Here is a 23,216-nt window from a genome sequence, read left to right on the forward strand (position 1 = left end):
GATCATACGATCGCCTCGGACCAATTATTTTTGTTGAGCATCTTAACCACATCCTCCTCTAACGAAGGCAGAGAGGCAGAGAGCCCCCGCCACACATCGTCATTACTACAGTCCTCCGTCTCCAAATTAAGGTCATGTAAAGTAGTAATTATGGCAAATGTGCAGCTTGGATGCAAGAGGGAAGGGAGGCTAATTCAGGCAAACTCAAGCGTGTGTGTGTGTGCATACATGTATTTGGCGCGCGCACACACACACACACACACACAGAGAGAGAGAGAGAAAAGAGAGATACACACACACCTCTGGGCAGAAAACTGCTGCCAAGGCGCAGCTGTGGCACAAAACATTAAAATAATCATTTTCGTACTCATCAATGAATTCCACTGTAGTGGATCATTCTAAAAGGCGTGATTAATTGAGGATAATTAAATGAAAAAGGAGACAGTGTCACTAATAAGGATTTTAGACTTTTTTTCTTGGCATTCATTTACCACAGATGACTTGGCTGTGAGACACGCCCACACTCACACCCTGAGAATGACAGTAGATTTGGCTTCACCAGCAGTGTAACAACTAACAGGATAATAGCAGGGTATTGAGTCTCTAAAGCTCCCTCCTGGGTCAGCAGCACACAGAGGATTTACACACTGACAACTACGAGGCCGCGCACGACTCCAACGCCATCATTAAGTCTGCCGACGACACGACGGCGGTAGGCCTGACCACAGACGACGATGAGACGACCTACAGGGAGGAGGTCATTGACCTGGCAGTGTGGTGCCAGGGCAACAACGTGTCCCTCAACGTCAGCAAGACAAAGGAGCTGATCGGGGACTACAGGAAACAGAGGGCCGAGCACACCTCCATTCACATACACGGGGCTGTGGTGGAGCAGGTGGAGAGCTTCAAGTTCCTCATGTCCACATCACTAAGGAATTAACATGTTCCACACACACCAACACAGTCGAGGAGACAGAGCTTCCCCGTTCAGGAGGCTGAAAAGATTCTGCATGGGTCCTCAGATCCTCAGAAAGTTCTACAGCTGCACCACTGAGAGCATCTTGACTGGCTGCATCACCACTTAGTATGGAAACTGCTCTGCATCCGACCACAAGGCGCTACAGAGGGTTCTGAGAACTGCCCAGTACATCACTGTGACCGAGCTCCCTGCTATCCAGGACCTCTATAAAAAAAGCCAAAGACTCCAGCCACCCAAGTCATAGACTGTTCTCTCTGCTACCGCACAGCAAGCGGTACCGGCGCACCAAGTCTGGAACCAACAGGACCCTGAACAGTGTGTACCCTTAAGCCATAAGACTGCTAAACAATTAGTTAAATAGTTAACCAATTGCTACCTGGACTATCTGCATTGACCATTTTTGCACTAACCTCTTTTGACTCATCGCATACGCTGCTGTTACAGTTCATTATCATCCTGTTGTCTAGTCACTTTCTCTACCTATATGTACATATCTACCTCAATTACCTCGTACTCCTGCACATTGACCAAGTTATCATTGGCTCGGTACTGGTACCCCGTGTATATAACCAAGTTATCATTGGCTCAGTACTGGTACCCCGTGTATATAACCAAGTTATCATTGGCTCAGTACTGGTACCCCGTGTATATAACCAAGTTATCATTGGCTCAGTACTGGTACCCCGTGTATATAACCAAGTTATCATTGGCTCAGTACTGGTTATCATTGGCCCAGTACTGGTGTATATAACCAAGTTATCATTGGCTCAGTACTGGTACCCCGTGTATATAACCAAGTTATCATTGGCTCAGTACTGGTACCCCGTGTATATAACCAAGTTATCATTGGCTCAGTACTGGTACCCCGTGTATATAACCAAGTTATCATTGGCTCGGTACTGGTACCCCGTGTATATAACCAAGTTATCATTGGCTCAGTACTGGTACCCCGTGTATATAACCAAGTTATCATTGGCTCGGTACTGGTACCCTGTGTATATAACCAAGTTATCATTGGCTCAGTACTGGCCCCCGTGTATATAACCAAGTTATCATTGGCTCAGGTTATCATTGGCTCAGTACTGGTACCCCGTGTATATAACCAAGTTATCATTGGCTCAGTACTGGTACCCCGTGTATATAACCAAGTTATCATTGGCTCAGTACTGGTACCCCGTGTATATAACCAAGTTATCATTGGCTCAGTACTGGTACCCCGTGTATATAACCAAGTTATCATTGGCTCAGTACTGGTACCCCGTGTATATAACCAAGTTATCATTGGCTCAGTACTGGTACCCCGTGTATATAACCAAGTTATCATTGGCTCAGTACTGGTACCCCGTGTATATAACCAAGTTATCATTGGCTCAGTACTGGTACCCCGTGTATATAACCAAGTTATCATTGGCTCGGTACTGGTACCCCGTGTATATAACCAAGTTATCATTGGCTCGGTACTGGTACCCCGTGTATATAACCAAGTTATCATTGGCTCAGTACTGGTACCCCGTGTATATAACCAAGTTATCATTGGCTCGGTACTGGTACCCCGTGTATATAACCAAGTTATCATTGGCTCAGTACTGGTACCCCGTGTATATAACCAAGTTATCATTGGCTCGGTACTGGTACCCCGTGTATATAACCAAGTTATCATTGGCTCGGTACTGGTACCCCGTGTATATAACCAAGTTATCATTGGCTCGGTACTGGTACCCCGTGTATATAACCAAGTTATAATTGGCTCAGTACTGGTACCCCGTGTATATAACCAAGTTATCATTGGCTCAGTACTGGTACCCCGTGTATATAACCAAGTTATCATTGGCTCAGTACTGGTACCCCGTGTATATAACCAAGTTATCATTGGCTCAGTATCATATGTTATCATTGACTCAGTACTGGTGGTATATAACCAAGTTATCATTGGCTCGGTACTGGTACCCCGTGTATATAACCAAGTTATCAGTGGCTCAGTACTGGTATCCCGTGTATATAACCAAGTTATCATTGACTCCGTACTGGTACCCCGTGTATATAACCAAGTTATCATTGACTCAGTACTGGTACCCCGTGTATATAACCAAGTTATCATTGACTCAGTACTGGTACCCCGTGTATATGGCCAAGTTATCATTGACTCAGTACTGGTACCCCGTGTATATAGCCAAGTTATCATTGGCTCGGTACTGGTACCCCGTGTATATAGCCAAGTAATCATTGGCTCGGTACTGGTACCCCGTGTATATAGCCAAGTTATCATTGGCTCAGTACTGGTACCCCGTGTATATAACCAAGTTATAATTGGCTCAGTACTGGTACCCCGTGTATATAACCAAGTTATCATTGGCTCAGTACTGGTACCCCGTGTATATAACCAAGTTATAATTGGCTCAGTACTGGTACCCGTGTATATAACCAAGTTATCATTGACTCCCTACTGGTACCCCGTGTATATAACCAAGTTATCATTGACTCAGTACTGGCACCCCGTGTATATAACCAAGTTATCATTGGCTCGGTACTGGTACCCCGTGTATATAACCAAGTTATCAGTGGCTCGGCACTGGTACCCCGTGTATATAACCAAGTTATCAGTGGCTCAGTACTGGTATCCCGTGTATATAACCAAGTTATCATTGACTCCCTACTGGTACCCCGTGTATATAACCAAGTTATCATTGACTCAGTACTGGTACCCCGTGTATATAACCAAGTTATCATTGCTCAGTACTGGTACCCCGTGTATATAACCAAGTTATCATTGGCTCGGTACTGGTACCCCGTGTATATAACCAAGTTATCATTGGCTCAGTACTGGTACCCCTGGTTATCATTGGCTCAGTACTGGTACCCCGTGTATATAACCAAGTTATCATTGGCTCGGTACTGGTACCCCGTGTATATAACCAAGTTATCATTGGCTCAGTACTGGTACCCCGTGTATATAACCAAGTTATCATTGGCTCAGTACTGGTACCCCGTGTATATAACCAAGTTATCATTGGCTCGGTACTGGTACCCCGTGTATATAACCAAGTTATCATTGGCTCGGTACTGGTACCCCGTGTATATAACCAAGTTATCATTGGTTATAATTGGCTCAGTACTGGTACCCCGTGTATATAACCAAGTTATCATTGGCTCAGTACTGGTACCCCGTGTATATAACCAAGTTATAATTGGCTCAGTACTGGTACCCGTGTATATAACCAAGTTATCATTGGCTCGGTACTGGTACCCCGTGTATATAACCAAGTTATCATCGACTCAGTACTGGTACCCCGTGTATATAACCAAGTTATCATTGGCTCGGTACTGGTACCCCGTGTATATGGCCAAGTAATCATCGACTCAGTACTGGTACCCCGTGTATATAACCAAGTTATCATTGGCTCGGTACTGGTACCCCGTGTATATAACCAAGTTATCATTGGCTCGCTACTGGTACCCTGTGTATATAACCAAGTTATCATTGACTCCCTACTGGTACCCCGTGTATATAACCAAGTTATCATTGACTCAGTACTGGTACCCCGTGTATATAACCAAGTTATCATTGGCTCGGTACTGGTACAGTCATATAACCAAGTTATCATTGGCTCGGTACTGGTACCCCGTGTATATAACCAAGTTATCATTGGCTCGGTACTGGTACCCCGTGTATATAACCAAGTTATCATTGGCTCAGTACTGGTACCCTGTGTATATAACCAAGTTATCATTGGCTCAGTACTGGTACCCTGTGTATATAACCAAGTTATCATTGGCTCAGTACTGGTACCCTGTGTATATAACCAAGTTATCATTGGCTCGGTACTGGTACCCCGTGTATATAACCAAGTTATCATTGGCTCGGTACTGGTACCCCGTGTATATAACCAAGTTATCATTGGCTCGGTACTGGTACCCCGTGTACATAACAAAGTTATCATTGGCTCGGTACTGGTACCCCGTGTATATAACCAAGTTATCATTGGCTCGCTACTGGTACCCTGTGTATATAACCAAGTTATCATTGGCTCGCTACTGGTACCCTGTGTATATAACCAAGTTATCATTGACTCAGTACTGGTACCCCGTGTATATAACCAAGTTATCATTGACTCAGTACTGGTACCCCATGTATATAACCAAGTTATCATTGACTCAGTACTGGTACCCCGTGTACATGGCCAAGTTATCATCGACTCAGTACTGGTACCCCGTGAATATGGCCAAGTTGACACTGGGATGGTATCTATCTAGAACCGGCTGCATCTGCTGCACTCACCAAAACAGAGGGCTGTTACAATCATCTCACTGTATATAAACTAACCCCCGCACGCACGCACACACACACACACACACCTCATCAAATCCCAGAGAAGTGTGTGCTGCAGGGCCGGGGTTCCCATAGAGAGAATAAGTCAACTAAACATCTTCAGATCCAGCTAATTTCCCTGGAGTAGGAATAGATCTGGAGTCTGCTGTCAGTCTGGAGGCTGCTGTCAGTCAGTCTGGGGGCTGCTGTCAGTCAGTCAGTCTGTCAGTCAGTCTGGAGGCTGCTGTCAGTCAGTCAGTCAGTCTGGGGGCTGCTGTCAGTCAGTCAGTCAGTCTGGAGGCTGCTGTCAGTCAGTCAGTCAGTCAGTCTGGAGGCTGCTGTCAGTCAGTCAGTCAGTCAGTCAGTCTGGAGGCTGCTGTCAGTCAGTCAGTCAGTCTGGGGGCTGCTGTCTGTCAGTCAGTCAGTCTGGGGCTGCTGTCTGTCAGTCAGTCTGGGGGCTGCTGTCAGTCAGTCAGTCAGTCTGGAGGCTGCTGTCAGTCAGTCAGTCAGTCTGGAGGCTGCTGTCAGTCAGTCAGTCAGTCTGGAGGCTGCTGTCAGTCAGTCAGTCAGTCAGTCTGGAGGCTGCTGTCAGTCAGTCAGTCAGTCAGTCTGGAGGCTGCTGTCAGTCAGTCAGTCAGTCAGTCTGGGGGCTGCTGTCTGTCAGTCAGTCAGTCTGGAGGCTGCTGTCAGTCAGTCAGTCAATCTGGAGGCTGCTGTCAGTCAGTCAGTCAGTCTGGAGGCTGCTGTCAGTCAGTCAGTCAGTCAGTCTGGGGGCTGCTGTCAGTCAGTCAGTCAGTCAGTCTGGGGGCTGCTGTCAGTCAGTCAGTCAGTCAGTCTGGGGGCTGCTGTCAGTCAGTCAGTCAGTCAGTCTGGGGGCTGCTGTCAGTCAGTCAGTCAGTCAGTCAGTCTGCTGTCTGGGGGCTCAGTCAGTCAGTCAGTCAGTCAGTCTGGGGGCTGCTGTCAGTCAGTCAGTCAGTCAGTCTGGGGGCTGCTGTCAGTCAGTCAGTCTGGGGGCTGCTGTCAGTCAGTCAGTCAGTCTGGGGGCTGCTGTCAGTCAGTCAGTCAGTCAGTCTGGGGGCTGCTGTCAGTCAGTCAGTCAGTCAGTCTGGGGGCTGCTGTCAGTCAGTCAGTCAGTCAGTCTGGGGGCTGCTGTCAGTCAGTCAGTCAGTCTGGGGGCTGCTGTCAGTCAGTCAGTTAGTCAGTCTGGGGGCTGCTGTCAGTCAGTCAGTCTGGGGGCTGCTGTCAGTCAGTTAGTCTGGGGGCTGCTGTCAGTCAGTCAGTTAGTCTGGGGGCTGCTGTCAGTTTGTCTGTCAGTCTGGGGGCTGCTGTCAGTCAGTCAGTTAGTCTGGGGGCTGTCAGTCAGTCAGTCAGTTAGTCAGTCTGGGGGCTGCTGTCAGTCAGTCAGTCAGTCTGGGGGCTGCTGTCAGTCAGTCAGTCAGTCTGGGGGCTGCTGTCAGTCAGTCAGTCAGTCAGTCTGGGGGCTGCTGTCAGTCAGTCAGTCAGTCTGGGGGCTGCTGTCAGTCAGTCAGTCAGTCTGGGGGCTGCTGTCAGTCAGTCAGTCTGGAGGCTGCTGTCAGTCAGTCAGTCTGGAGGCTGCTGTCAGTCAGTCAGTCAGTCAGTCTGGAGGCTGCTGTCAGTCAGTCAGTCAGTCAGTCTGGAGGCTGCTGTCAGTCAGTCAGTCAGTCAGGCTGGAGGCTGCTGTCAGTCAGTCAGTCTGGAGGCTGCTGTCAGTCAGTCAGTCAGTCAATCTAGAGGCTGCTGTCAGTCAGTCAGTTAGTCTGGAGGCTGCTGTCAGTCAGTCAGTCAGTCTGGAGGCTGCTGTCAGTCAGTCAGTCAGTCAGTCTGGAGGCTGCTGTCAGTCAGTCAGTCAGTCTGGAGGCTGCTGTCAGTCAGTCAGTCAATCTGGAGGCTGCTGTCAGTCAGTCAGTCAGTCAATCTGGAGGCTGCTGTCGGTCAGTCAGTCAGTCAGTCTGGAGGCTGCTGTCAGTCAGTCAGTCAGTCAGTCTGGAGGCTGCTGTCAGTCAGTCAGTCAGTCTGGAGGCTGCTGTCAGTCAGTCAGTCAATCTGGAGGCTGCTGTCAGTCAGTCAGTCAGTCAATCTGGAGGCTGCTGTCGGTCAGTCAGTCAGTCAGTCTGGAGGCTGCTGTCAGTCAGTCAGTCAGTCTGGAGGCTGCTGTCAGTCAGTCAGTCAGTCTGGAGGCTGCTGTCAGTCAGTCAGTCAGTCTGGAGGCTGCTGTCAGTCAGTCAGTCTGGAGGCTGCTGTCAGTCAGTCAGTCAGTCTGGAGGCTGCTGTCAGTCAGTCAGTTAGTCTGGAGGCTGCTGTCAGTCAGTCAGTCAGTCAATCTGGAGGCTGCTGTCAGTCAGTCAGTCAATCTGGAGGCTGCTGTCAGTCAGTCAGTCAGTCAATCTGGAGGCTGCTGTCAGTCAGTCAGTCAGTCAGGCTGGAGGCTGCTGTCTGTCAGTCTGTCACTCACACCCCAAACCACTTCTAAACGACTTGTAAATCCACTGAGAGCTCTTTTACTCTGGGGTTTCAAACCATCTGTCGATTGATTCAGGTTGGAAACACCACGTAGTCTGATTTCAAGTGCATAATGCAAAAACGATAGTAAATGTCTTGCATTTGATCATGTCTGAAAACAGAGCCTCAGTAGTCATATTGAAAGAGACTTTCAGATCTACACCTGCAGGGCTCCACAGAAAAGCTGGTCTGAAGAGATCACAACAGTCTTCATGTGTATTCACGTACTGCTCTCTAGTGGTCAGTCAATGTAATGACAACGTTCTCTCACTTGGACACACAGTGGTAATTAAGTGTTTTAGATTGATCATATTTACCAGATATTTCATTCAATTCATGATGAATCATTTCGAAATCCACGTTCTTGGTTACAGAAAATAGCATTTTGTGATACAAGTGGAAATAAAACAGCAATGATTCCAGCAGACTAGAGACACACACAGAGAGAGAGACACACAGACACACACAGAGAGACACACAGAGAGAGAGAGACACACACACAGAGAGAGAGACACACACACAGAGAGAGAGAGACAGAGAGAGAGACGCACACAGAGAGAGAGACACACACACAGAGAGAGAGACACACACACAGAGACACAGAGAGAGAGAGAGACGCACACACAGAGAGAGACACACAGAGAGAGAGAGACACAGAGAGAGAGACACACACAGAGAGAGGCACACAGAGAGAGACACAGAGAGAGAGGCACACAGAGAGAGACACAGAGAGAGAGACACACAGACACACACAGAGACACACACACACAGAGAGAGAGACACACACACACACACACACACACAGAGAGACACACACACACACACACAGAGAGACACACACACACACACAGACACACACACACAGAGAGACACACACACACACACACACACACACACACACACAGAGACACACACACACACACAGAGACACACACACACACACAGAGACACACACACACACACACAGAGAGACACACACACACACACAGACACACACACACAGAGAGACACACACACAGAGAGACTTTGTGGAGGATGATTTGGTGTAGCGGGGGCTGGTAATGAGCCACTGATTGCATGCCATATATTTCACTAATTCCAGCCTAGCTGGGCCCATGCCCCGCCCAGCTCCCCCATGATGACACCACATCTTTATTAACGAGTTACAGCGTGGTGATTAATATAGGTGATATAGCAGAACAGCCTCAGGATTGACTCTTACTGGAGCAGGGCTCCTACTTGGTATTAACACGGGTGACCATACTATAGTAGTATAGTGTAGACTCTTCTAGAAGACATCACCTCCAACAAACTACTATAGACCATACAGGACCATTGTGAACAGCACCTAGCTAGATAACACTGTGGACACCAGGCCATGGTGGCTTCATGGAGACATTCTGACATGAGTCATTTATCAGACGCTCTTATCCAGAGAGACTTACAGTAGTGAGTGCAGACCTCCTCATTCTTTTAATGGAGACTTTAATGAAGAAACTGGATATTTCTTGGTGGAAAAGGGAATGAAAGGTCAGTCATATTTCTCAGGGGCAAAGGGTGTCCAAGGTCAGCCATATGTCTTGATGGAAAAGGCAGTCCAAAAACAGCCATGTATATTTTGGAGTCACAGGTCAGCCATATGTCTGGAACCATCCTCTCCCTCTCAGTCCTCAACATGTGCTTTATGTATTTCTCCATGCTGGTTGAGATCATGTGACATGGCCAGCGAATGGCTGGTGCTGCTGGACTGGGCGCCGCTGTCCATAAGAGGGACCTTGTGACTCAGCCCGCTCCGCTCCCTGTATTATAAAATGTAATTGCGGTTCTCTTCAGCTAAATCGGTGAGAAGCCCATTTAATAGTTCATGGACAGATGATTAAGACCAAGCAAACGGCCGTCATCAGGGTGAATGTCACCTTGCTTCCCCTCATGTCTTCATACAGGAAGGAGAGCTTTGGCTGCACACCATAGAGATGTATGAATTACAGGTGGTGGGTTCAGCTGACCAACTGTATTTATGTATGTATGTATTTGGCTGCACACTGTAGAGATGTATGAATTACAGGTGGTGGGTTCAGCTGACCAACTGTATTTATGTATGAATTACAGGTGGTGGGTTCAGCTGACCAACTGTATTTATGTATGAATTACAGGTGGTGGGTTCAGCTGACCAACTGTATTTATGTATGAATTACAGGTGGTGGGTTCAGCTGACCAACTGTATTTATGTATGAATTACAGGTGGTGGGTTCAGCTGACCAACTGTATTTATGTATGAATTACAGGTGGTGGGTTCAGCTGACCAACTGTATTTTATGGCTGATAATTGCTACTCCAAATTAAACCAAATCCACAACCTGTGAGAAACATTTAATCTGCATAAACATATTCTAAAATGTGTTTTTATTCTCATAAGTCTGTCTCCCTACTTCCTGTATCTAAGTTGTGTTGAATGAAAGATGAATCCATGATCTACAGTTATTGTTGAGTTAGAACAGACAACTCAAACAGTGGGTTAACATCTCTGGTGGAGTAGTCTTACCGTCCTGGAAGACCCGTTCCACATTGAGGCCGTAGGTGGCACACGTCTCATAGTAGGTGCAGCGCTTCAGGTCATTGGACAGCTTGCGTGCTCGCGTGTCATCGATGACCCGGGGATTGGCTGAGCTGATAGCATCTGCAATCACAGAAATAGTCAATCATGTGGCGCCCTCTAGTGCTGATAAAGAGGAAGTGCATGTTTTATTGCAGTAATTACAAACAGGCGTTAGGTGGCAGTGACACTCCAAGGAAGGTGTTTCAGACAGCTGGAGAAAAGATGCAAGAACGTGTATAGAACTATGTTTATAGAATGTGTATAGAACTATGTTTATAGAATGTGTATAGAACTATGTTTATAGAATGTGTATAGAACTATGTTTATAGAATGTGTATAGAACTGTTTATAGAACTACAGCTGGAGAAAAGATGCAAGAACGTGTATAGAACTATGTTTATAGAATGTGTATAGAACTATGTTTATAGAATGTGTATAGAACTATGTTTATAGAATGTGTATAGAACTATGTTTATAGAATGTGTATAGAACTGTTTATAGAACTATGTTTATAGAACTATGTTTATAGAACGTGTATAGAACTGTTTATAGAACTACAGCTGGAGAAAAGATGCAAGAACGTGTATAGAACTATGTTTATAGAATGTGTATAGAACTATGTTTATAGAATGTGTATAGAACTATGTTTATAGAATGTGTATAGAACTATGTTTATAGAACTATGTTTATAGAACTATGTTTATAGAACTATGTTTATAGAACGTGTATAGAACTGTTTATAGAACTACAGCTGGAGAAAAGATGCAAGAACGTGTATAGAACTATGTTTATAGAATGTGTATAGAACTATGTTTATAGAACTATGTTTATAGAACTATGTTTATAGAACTATGTTTATAGAACGTGTATAGAACTATGTTTATAGAATGTTTATAGAACTATGTTTATAGAACTATGTTTATAGAACTATGTTTATAGAACGTGTATAGAACTATGTTTATAGAACTATGTTTATAGAATGTGTATAGAACTATGTTTATAGAACTATGTTTATAGAACGTGTATAGAACTGTTTATAGAACTATGTTTATAGAACTATGTTTATAGAATGTGTATAGAACTGTTTATAGGACTACAGCTGGAGAAAAGATGCAAGAACGTGTATAGAACTATGTTTATAGAATGTGTATAGAACTATGTTTATAGAATGTGTATAGAACTATGTTTATAGAATGTGTATAGAACTATGTTTATAGAACTATGTTTATAGAACTATGTTTATAGAACTATGTTTATAGAACTATGTTTATAGAACGTGTATAGAACTGTTTATAGAACTACAGCTGGAGAAAAGATGCAAGAACGTGTATAGAACTATGTTTATAGAATGTGTATAGAACTATGTTTATAGAATGTGTATAGAACTATGTTTATAGAACTATGTTTATAGAACGTGTATAGAACTGTTTATAGAACTATGTTTATAGAACTATGTTTATAGAACTATGTTTATAGAATGTGTATAGAACTGTTTATAGAACTATGTTTATAGAATGTGTATAGAACTATGTTTATAGAACTATGTTTATAGAACGTGTATAGAACTGTTTATAGAACTATGTTTATAGAACTATGTTTATAGAATGTGTATAGAACTGTTTATAGGACTACAGCTGGAGAAAAGATGCAAGAACGTGTATAGAACTATGTTTATAGAACTATGTTTATAGAACTATGTTTATAGAACGTGTATAGAACTGTTTATAGAACTACAGCTGGAGAAAAGATGCAAGAACGTGTATAGAACTATGTTTATAGAATGTGTATAGAACTATGTTTATAGAATGTGTATAGAACTATGTTTATAGAACTATGTTTATAGAACTATGTTTATAGAATGTGTATAGAACTATGTGTGTGTGTCTCTGCGTGCCAGTGTGTGTGTGTCTCTGCGTGCCAGTGTGTGTGTGTCTCTGCATGCCAGTGTATGTGTGTGTGTGTGTCTCTGCATGCCAGTGTATGTGTGTGTGTGTGTCTCTGCATGCCAGTGTATGTGTGTGTGTGTGCGTGTGTCTCTGCGTGCCAGTGTGTGTGTGTGTGTGTGTGTGTGTGTCTCTGCGTGCCAGTGTGTGTGTGTCTCTGCGTGCTAGTGTGTGTGTGTGTGTCTCACCTTGCGTCCCCACCAACACCAGAGGTACCTCAGCAGTGTTTCGGTAGTTAGCCATGCGGCTGTAGTAATGGTAGACTGTCTGGAAACTGATCTCATCCTCCAGACTGAACACAAATATCACTGCATCCACCCACAGGGCAAACTGGAGAGAGACAGAGGAAGAGAGAGGGGTGAAAGTGAGAGAGGGAGAGAGCAGAATGATGTGAGAAAGAGACAAGGACAGATATATATATATATATATATATGTGTATACATACATACATACACCCATTGATTCTTGAAGAATATAACTTGCCTCATGAGCTTAGTTCCACTGTCGTAGCCCTTTGATATTGTTTCAAATAAGGATTGTAGTTTTAACTAGTGTTAATAGTTCAGACTGCATGTGTGGTGAGGGCCCTCGGAGTGTGGTATCAGGAAAATAACCTCACACTCAACGTCAACAAAACAAAGGAGATGATCGTGGACTTCAGGAAACAGCAGAGGGAGCACCCCCCTATCCACATCGATGGGACAGTAGTGGAGAGGGTAGCAAGTTTTAAGTTCCTCGGCATACACATCACAGACAAACTGAATTGGTCCACTCACACAGACAGCATCGTGAAGAAGGCGCAGCAGCGCCTCTTCAACCTCAGGAGGCTGAAGAAATTCAGCTTGTCACCAAAAACACTCACAAACTTTTACAGATGCACAATTGAGAGCATCATGTCGGGCTGTATCACCGCCTGGTACGGCAACTGCCCCGCCCACAACCGCAGGGCTCTCGAGATGGTAGTGAGGTCTGCACAACGCATCACTGGGGGCAAACTACCTGCCCTCCAGGACACCTACACCACCCGATGTCACAGGAAGGCCAAAAATATCATCAAGGACAACAACCACACGAGCCACTGCCTGTTCACCCCGCTGTCATCCAGAAGGCGAGGTCAGTACAGGTGCATCAAAGCTGGAACCGAGAGACTGAAAAACAGCTTCTATCTCAAGGCCATCAGACTGTTAAACAGTCATCACTAATTGACTGGCTGCTGCCAACATGACTCCAGCCACTTTAATAATGGAAATTTATGTAAAAAATGTATCACTAGCCACTTTGCATCTCATATGTATATACATACCATCAGACATCAACTCCATGTATCCACTTTAATAATGGAAATTTATGTATATAAAAAATGCATATCATCTTTAGCCACTTTAAACAATGGCACTTAATATAATGTTTACATACCCTACATTACTCATCTCATATGTATATACTGTACTCTATACCATCTACTGCATCTTGCCTATGCCGTTCTGTACCATCACTCATTCATATATTTTTATGTACATATTCTTCATCCCTTTACACTTGTGTGTATAAGGTAGTTGTTGTGAAATTGTTAGGTTAGATTACCCATTGGATATTACTGTCAGAACTAGAAGCACAAGCATTTCACTACACTCGCATTAACATCTGCTAACCATGTGCATGTGACCAATAACATTTTATTTGAATAAAACTAGTTCTGGATTAAAAAGGGTGATCAACAGAGAATGTCCATTAAAGTGAAGTTTTACTCTCGGACTACATCTGTTTACAGGAAACGCAGCCTGTCATCAACCCACAGATGACACTGCCATGTTAATACAGCTGTAATACCAACCTGAGCCTCTGGGGGGCCCCCTTCATCTCTGATGAGCAGTAGGTTGCTCTGTCCGTCCACCACTATCTCCTTCTTAAAACGCCCCCCTGCAGGAACAACACATAGCATGAGAGAGAGGAGAGGGACTAACATGGAGACGGATCAAATACTACATGAGTAACCACAGTATAACTAAACTCACGTAGCTTTTAGTCCAATGTCACATTTCATCTGTTGATATCTCAGCAGGATAGCTATATAGAGTTAGAGCAGCGAGAGTGAATTCAACTAACTGTTGATGATGTAATAAATGCGTAGTAAAAATGTTTTGATGAGGTAATGGTAGTGAGAAGGAGACATGATCAATGGAAAGACACACACACACACACACTGAGGATGTCAGCCGTCTAGGACTAGATGGTGATAATGACTACCCACAGGAGAATGAGAGGAATGGTGCTGTACAGGTAAACCACACACAGAGATGACAGTGGTGTGTGTGTATGTGTGTATGTATGTGTGTCCCAGCAGGTCATTCCTCAGAAAAACATGTTTCATCTGTGAGACCTGTTAGAATGATGTTCTCTCACAATATGACCTTCAACTCTTCTCCGGCCTGCTCTGAGGCTGACCTATGAACCTTGGCCTCAGATGGAAAGTTCAGAGGGTATGGGATGTGACCAAGGGGGGGAGTGGTAAAGTACTTTCTTGTCCCGGGGCTTAAGCAGCCTTGGGGTGCCATCCTAGGGGAGCCAGCCTAGGGGAGCCAGCCTAGGGGAGCCAGCCTATTGGAGTGTCATGTAGCGCTATGGTCCCCAACCAGGGGTACTAAGAACCTCTGGGAGTAGTGTCATGTAGCACAGCATTACTGACATCTAACTATCTGCCTGCACTGGGGGGAGATGAAGAGAGAGGGAGAGAGAGATGAAGAGCGAGGGAGAGAGAGATGAAGAGCGAGGGAGAGAGAGAGATGAAGAGAGGGAGAGAGAGATGAAGAGAGGGAGATGTAGAGAGATGAAGAGAGAAGGAGAGAGAGATGTAGAGAGATGGAGAGAGAGATGAAGAGAGAGGGAGAGAGAGATGGAGAGGGAGAGAGAGATGTAGAGAGAGATGAAGGGAGAGGGAGAGAGATGAAGAGAGGGAGGAGAGATGAAGAGAGGGAGATGTAGAGAGATGAAGAGAGAAGGAGAGAGATGGAGAGAGAGATGACGGGAGAGGGAGATGTAGAGAGATGAAGAGAGAGAAGGAGATGTAGAGAGAGATGAAGGGAGAGGGAGATGTAGAGAGATTAAGAGAGAGAGATGAAGAGGGGGAGATGTAGAGAGAGAAGGGGGCCAGGCCCGGGACAGACTGAACACACTGTGCAGAATGTGTCACACACTGAGACCTAACCTTGGAGTCATCATCATCATCAACCTTCTGCAAAACCCTGTCTGACTACCTCGACCCACAGGGGGACAACACAGGGTTTTACTCCCTGGTTAGACTGCCCATCAGTCTAGCACCCCTTAAAGTAGAAACACCAACACACTGTAGAGTGGTCTGTCTCCTACAGCAAGACATTGCATCCCCAAGTTATAGGGAACTTAGTGTGCATGGCATGAAGCGCACTTTTACACACAAAAAATGTTTAAAAATAAAGTGATAAGCAACCTGTCAACTTCCACAGCGTTTAACTGTCAAAAATACCATCTAATACAGCTCAGGTCTTAAGTGTGTGAGCCGCTGCTAACCATATCTGTGGTGTTTGGGGGTTGGAATGTGAGCCAGGCCAGGCAGGGAACCCATAATGACATGGTTAACTGGCTGTGTGTGTGTGTGTGTGTGTGTGTGTGTGTGTGTGTGTGTGTCAGGGTAACAGGAAGAGGCTAGGCCATGGGTCAGTCAGTCAGCCAGCACCACACAGCAGCAGCTTTCCCCAAAGTATTTTTCCAGCTGCGGGGTTATGGAAGGAAGCCCACTCCAATCTGCTCAGGGGGGAGGAAAGAGGTGGCGGGGGCACAGTCCGGTTATAGACTGAAGCATGGTGGGTATTTAGAGCGCTCTGGCGAGGACCTCTTGAAGAGAGAGGGCCTCTCCGCTCTCCAAGTGGAGTCCATTCATGCAGGAAAAATAAGAAAATGTGTGCAAAATTCCTAATAATAAATATGCATATACACCAAAATACACACACCCTCATATTTATATGCAGAGAAAATCCTCATTTTATATATATATTTGAAATTCATTTAACCTTTATTTAACTAGGCAGGTCAGTAAAGAACAAATTCTTATTTTCAATGACAGCCTACAGGGGAACAGGGGGTTAACTGCCTTGTTCAGGGTCAGAAAGACTGATTTTTACCTTGTCAGCTCGGGATTCCATCTAGCAACATTTCAGTTACTAGCCCAACGCTCTAACCACTAGGTTACGCGTTGGTTACTAGTCCAACGCTCTAACCACTAGGTTACCTGCTGGATACTAGTCCAACGCTCTAACCACTAGGCTACCTGCGGGTTACTGGCCCAACGCTCTAACCACTAGGCTACCTGCTGGTTACTAGTCCAACGCTCTAACCACTAGGCTACCTGCTGGTTACTAGTCCAACGCTCTAACCACTAGGTTACCTGCTGGTTACTAGTCCAATGCTCTAACCACTAGGCTACCTGCTGGTTACTAGTCCAATGCTCTAACCACTAGGTTACCTGCTGGTTACTAGTCCAACGCTCTAACCACTAGGTTACCTGCTGGTTACTAGTCCAACGCTCTAACCACTAGGCTACCTGCGGGTTACTAGTCCAACGCTCTAACCACTAGGCTACCTGCCGGTTACTAGTCCAACGCTCTAACCACTAGGCTACCTGCCGTCCCAACACTCCAACCACTAGGCTACCTGCTGGTTACTAGTCCAACGCTCTAACCACTAGGCTACATGCCGTCCCAACGCTCTAACCACTAGGCTACCTGCTGGTTACTAGTCCAACGCTCTAACCACTAGGCTACCTGCCGGTTACTAGTCCAACGCTCTAACCACTAGGCTACCTGCGGTCCCAACGCTCTAACCACTAGGCTACCTGCCGTCGGTTACTAGTCCCGTCTAACCAGGCTACGCTAGTCCAACGCTTAACCACTAGGTTACCTGCTAGGTTACCGGTTACTAGTCCAACGCTCTAACCACTAGGCTACCTGCGGTTACGTTCTAACCAACACTCTAACCACTAGGCTACCTGCTGGTTATTAGTCCAACGCTCTAACCTCTAGGCTACCTGCCGGTCCCAACGCTCTAACCACTAGGCTACCTGCCGGTTACTGCTACCCAACACTCTAACCACTAGGCTAGCTGCCGGTTACTAGTCCACCACGCTCTAACCACTAGGCTACCTGCTGGTTACTAGTCCAACGCTCTAACCACTAGGCTACCTGCCGGTTACTAGTCCAACGCTCTAACCACTAGGCTACCTGCCGGTTACTAGTCCAACGCTCTAACCACTAGGCTACCTGCCTGGTTACTAGTCCAACGCTCTAACCACTAGGCTACCTGCCGGTTACTAGTCCAACGCTCTAACCACTAGGCTACCTGCCGGTTACTAGTCCAACGCTCTAACCACTAGGCTACCTGCCGTCCCAACGCTCTAACCACTAGGCTACCTGCCGGTTACCCGTCCAACGCTCTAACCACTAGGCTACCTGCCATCCCAACGCTCTAACCACTAGGCTACCTAGGCTACCTGCCGGTTACTAGTCCAACGCTCTAACCACTAGGCTACCTGCCGGTTACTAGTCCAACGCTCTAACCACTAGGCTACCTGCTGGTTACTAGTCCAACGCTCTAACCACTAGGCTACCTACTGGTTACTAGTCCAACGCTCTAACCACTAGGTTACCTGCTGGTTACTAGTCCAACGCTCTAACCACTAGGCTACCTGCTGGTTACTAGGCCAACGCTCTAACCACTAGGCTACCTGCTGGTTACTAGTCCAACGCTCTAACCACTAGGCTACCTGCCGGTTAGGCTAGTCCAACGCTCTAACCACTAGGCTACCTGCCGGTTACTAGTCCAACGCTCTAACCACTAGGCTACCTGCTGCTCTAACCACTAGGCTACCTAGTTACTAGTCCAACGCTCTAACCACTAGGCTACCTGCTGGTTACTAGTCCAACGCTCTAACCACTAGGCTACCTGCCGGTTACTAGTCCAACGCTCTAACCACTAGGCTACCTGCCGGTTACTAGTCCAACGCTCTAACCACTAGGCTACCTGCCGGTTACTAGTCCAACGCTCTAACCACTAGGCTACCTGCTGGTTACTAGTCCAACGCTCTAACCACTAGGCTACCTGCTGGTTACTAGTCCAACGCTCTAACCACTAGGCTACCTGAAGGTTACTAGTCCAACGCTCTAACCACTAGGCTACCTGCCGGTTAGGCTAGTCCAACGCTCTAACCACTAGGCTACCTGCTGGTTACTAGTCCAACGCTCTAACCACTAGGCTACCTGCTGGTTACTAGGCCAACGCTCTAACCACTAGGCTACCTGCCGGTTACTAGTCCAACGCTCTAACCACTAGGCTACATGCCGGTTACTAGTCCAACGCTCTAACCACTAGGCTACCTGCCGGTTACTAGTCCAACGTTAGGCTAGTTACCAACGCTCTAACCACTAGGCTACCTGCTGGTTACTAGTCCAACGCTCTAACCACTAGGCTACCTGCTGGTTACTAGTCCAACGCTCTAACCACTAGGCTACCTGCCGGTTACTAGTCCAACGCTCTAACCACTAGGCTACCTGCTGGTTACTAGTCCAACGCTCTAACCACTAGGCTACCTGCCGGTTACTAGTCCAACGCTCTAACCACTAGGCTACCTGCCGGTTACTCCAAGTCCAACGCTCTAACCACTAGGCTACCTGCCGGTTACTAGTCCAACGCTCTAACCACTAGGCTACCTGCCGGTTACTAGTCCAACGCTCTAACCACTAGGCTACCTGCTGGTTACTAGTCCAACGCTCTAACCACTAGGCTACCTGCTGGTTACTAGTCCAACGCTCTAACCACTAGGCTACCTGCCGGTTACTAGTCCAACGCTCTAACCACTAGGCTACCTGCTGGTTACTAGGCCAACGCTCTAACCACTAGGCTACCTGCTGGTTACTAGTCCAACGCTCTAACCACTAGGCTACCTGCTGGTTACTAGTCCAACGCTCTAACCACTAGGCTACCTGCTGGTTACTAGTCCAACGCTCTAACCACTAGGCTACCTGCTGGTTAACCACTACTAGCCAACGCTCTAACCCAGGCTACTGGCTCTAACCACTAGGCTACCTGCTGGTTACTAGGCCAACGCTCTAACCACTAGGCTACCTGCTGGTTACTAGTCCAACGCTCTAACCACTAGGCTACCTGCTGGTTACTAGGCCAACGCTCTAACCACTAGGCTACCTGCTGGTTACTAGTCCAACGCTCTAACCACTAGGCTACCTGCTGGTTACTAGGCCAACGCTCTAACCACTAGGCTACCTGCTGGTTACTAGGCCAACGCTCTAACCACTAGGCTACCTGCTGGTTACTAGGCCAACGCTCTAACCACTAGGCTACCTGCCGTCCCAGTGGAGGTAGTGTGCTGTGTTGTTGTGTTTTCTGTTGTATTAAAGTACCAGTCCCCTTGGTGCAGCTTTGTGGCATGGCTCTCTGCTGAGTCAGCTGCTCAGTGTGTGTGTGTGTGTGTGTGTGTGTGTGTGTGTGTGTGAAATAGAGAAGGGGTGAGTTGTGGCTCCACAAATGAAACAACAGACACAGTGACAGAGTGAAAAGGAGAGTGTTAGCTACGTAAAGCTACAAGCTAAATGTTAGCACAGCAGCAACTTGATCAGCCTCAGGTTCATCATCTAGCTGCTCGCTTGACTGTCACACTAGATCGTCTAAGTGGGAAATACCTGGCTTGTGGCCATTCAGAGTAGCATTTAGCTACAGAATGCATTGTTGTGGTGATATCTGGAATGATTACGGGCAACCTGACCTATTATCAAGCTGCTACTGTGAAATGATAAGACCCTAGAGCAGAGAGGAAAACATTCCACAAGGGCCACAGACAGAATGAGAGAAGAGGATAGTTACCTGCATCCACGTCAGCTAGTTACAAATGCAGACAAGAACAAAGAGAGGAAATAAAAGCAAATCCAAGGTGCAGACAAGTTATATTCTCAGTTCAAATTAAACACACACAGAGACAGACAGAGAGAGAGACAGAGACAGGGAGACAGAGACAGGGAGACAGAGAGAGAGACAGACAGGGAGACAGAGAGAGAGACCCAGAGAGAGAGACAGACAGGGAGACAGAGAGAGAGACCCAGAGAGAGAGACAGAGACAGGGAGACAGAGAGAGAGACCCAGAGAGAGAGACAGAGACAGGGAGACAGAGACAGGGAGACAGACAGGGAGACAGAGAGAGAGACAGACAGGGAGACAGAGAGAGAGACCCAGAGAGAGAGACAGAGACAGGGAGACAGAGACAGGGAGACAGAGAGAGAGACCCAGAGAGAGAGACAGACAGGGAGACAGAGAGAGAGACCCAGAGAGAGAGACAGACAGGGAGACAGAGAGAGAGACCCAGAGAGAGAGACAGAGACAGGGAGACAGAGAGAGAGACAGAGACAGAGACAGGGAGACAGAGAGAGAGACAGAGACAGAGAGAGAGACAGACAGGGAGACAGACAGACAGACAGACAGACAGACAGACAGACAGACAGACAGACAGACAGACAGACAGACAGACAGACAGACAGGCAGACAGGCAGACAGGCAGACAGGCAGACAGGCAGACAGGCAGACAGACAGGCAGACAGACAGGCAGACAGGCAGACAGGCACCCTAGGTCAGAGAGTCTAGAGAGAAGACCAAGCATCCCAGGTTGAGTGTACAGCCTAGAGCTGTGAGAGGAGAGGGGGTAGGGAGAGTGCAGTGGGGTTATCACATAGAATGTCACAATCGCACATCACCCCTGGCCAGTCAGTGGGTGGTAGAAGAGCAGGTCTTTAAACAGATCATAGTAGCTATAAGCACATCTGATGCTATCTGATGTCACATGACCTACCATAACCTCACACACAACTATCCTGCATTATGCTATCTACATTGGGCCCTTACGTTGTGTTAACATGGCAGCCAGCACGTTGTGGTGACGTTGTGAGAACGTTGTGACAACAGCCAGGTGTGTTTGGGTTGGTGTTTTTATTTTTATTTATTTCACCTTTATTTAACCAGGTAGGCTAGTTGAGAACAAGTTCTCATTTACAACTGCGACCTGGCCAAGATAAAGCATAGCAGTGTGAACAGACAACACAGAGTTACACATGGAGTAAACAATTAACAAGTCAATAACACAGTAGAAAAAAAAGGGAGTCTATATACATTGTGTGCAAAAGGCATGAGGAGGTAGGCGAATAATTACAATTTTGCAGATTAATAACACTGGAGTGATAAATGATCAGATGGTCATGTACAGGTAGAGATATTGGTGTGCAAAAGAGCAGAAAAGTAAATAAATAAAAACAGTATGGGGATGAGGAAGGTAAAAATGGGTGGGCTATTTACCGATAGACTATGTACAGCTGCAGCGATCGGTTAACTGCTCAGATAGCAGATGTTTGAAGTTGGTGAGGGAGATAAGTCTCCAACTTCAGCGATTTTTGCAATTCGTTCCAGTCAACAACAACCTATCATAGTGTGTCTACTGTGTGTCTGAGAGGACCTGAGAGAGACCACCACAGCAGTCAGTACTAGCTGCCATTCCCTCTGCAGACTCCAGTCTACACACTAAGAATAGGCCTGGTTGGCGGCTCTGTGTGGTTAGGTGGTTACTAGGCCGTGGGAGCAACTACAGCAGCCTACAACTCAATCAATTTCCAGGAGAATTGGGGACCGTCTTGGGAGCATCCATTTTTAGATAGGTGGTTAAGACAGCGTGTTTGATCAAGCAGGGATTTTCTATTTTTGTTGGGCCTTTGGTCATGGAACAATTATATCAAAGAGACAGAGTTCTTTTGGGTGGAAACACTTCCTAGATGGGCGGCGGTGCCAAGAATTTGCCTGGATCAAAGACCGAAGGCTTGTCGTTTTAACTTCGCTAAAACACATTCTGCCTTCAAATGCTGGATTGTGTTTCTCTTGGCAGCTGACTGTTGTAATCAAGAGGCAAAGAAGCGAAAAACACCCGTTGAGTTGTTGACATTTTTCTTTTTGGATATTCCCTGGCCTGCCACCGGCATGCACAGACTCAAGCCAGCAGCTATGAAGAGTGACTTTTTGGATATTCCCTGGCCTGCCACCGGCATGCACAGACTCAAGCCAGCAGCTATGAAGAGTGACTGACAGACCAATACAGTGTGACACACGGATCATCCTACAGTTTTACTCCTCATTTAAACCTTCCAGTAGGTGTCTCAATATTTACTAGGCTATTCCACTATAAGACTATCTAAGCCCATCTATAGGGCGGCAGGTAGGCTATCAGTTAAGACCATTGGGCCAGTAACCGAAAGGTTGCGGTTTCAAATCCCTGAGCCGACTAGGTTTCAAAAATATGTCAATATGCCCTTGAGCAAGGCACTTAAAGGAACAATTGGGGTTAAGTCTCTCTGGATAAGATCGACTGCTAAATGACTAAAATGTCAAATGTAAATTTATGAGGCAACGTTTTTCTACACAGAGTGTTAGTGCTGAAATATTAACATGCTTAGGTCTCTGGAAGTAGAGCGTAGAGAGGGCTCCCGTATGTGGGTGAGCAGAGCTGGCAGGGTGCCTCCTCTAAGCTTCAATAATGGATGCAGAGTATGGCTGTCTCCTCAGGGCCTGGACCGAACTGATGATGCTAACACGCTAACGCTACATGAAGGGCTGCATCTCAATAGTGTCTGGTGACTTCCTCTCCCAATCTCCTTTCCTTCATCTGCATTGATATGAAGCCACAGGAGAGCTGAAAGCAATAGGACAGATGAGTGATGACTGCCATGTATCTGACTGGTACCTGTCCACTTCTTTTAGACTACTGCAGCTGAACAAGAGGAGAGGAGATGATTAAAGGAG

General features: G+C 46.4%; 1 protein-coding gene across 1 annotated transcript in view; it reads right to left on the minus strand.

Annotated features, from left to right (window-relative positions):
• The window catches only part of agap1 (ArfGAP with GTPase domain, ankyrin repeat and PH domain 1), a 137,849-nt gene extending 123,591 nt beyond the window's left edge, over window positions 1-14,258 (minus strand). The window contains exons 1-3 of the mRNA XM_042316930.1: window positions 14,179-14,258; window positions 12,533-12,674; window positions 10,348-10,482 (exon numbers count right to left, since the gene is read on the minus strand). Of these exons, the coding sequence (XP_042172864.1) occupies window positions 10,348-10,482; window positions 12,533-12,587 (190 nt within the window). The 5' untranslated portion in view covers window positions 12,588-12,674; window positions 14,179-14,258. The remainder of the gene's footprint in view (window positions 1-10,347; window positions 10,483-12,532; window positions 12,675-14,178) is intronic.
• Between the last annotated feature and the right edge of the window lie 8,958 nt (window positions 14,259-23,216).

This window comes from Oncorhynchus tshawytscha, unplaced genomic scaffold (genome assembly GCF_018296145.1).
Source record: "Oncorhynchus tshawytscha isolate Ot180627B unplaced genomic scaffold, Otsh_v2.0 Un_contig_6966_pilon_pilon, whole genome shotgun sequence".
NCBI lineage: Eukaryota > Metazoa > Chordata > Actinopteri > Salmoniformes > Salmonidae > Oncorhynchus > Oncorhynchus tshawytscha.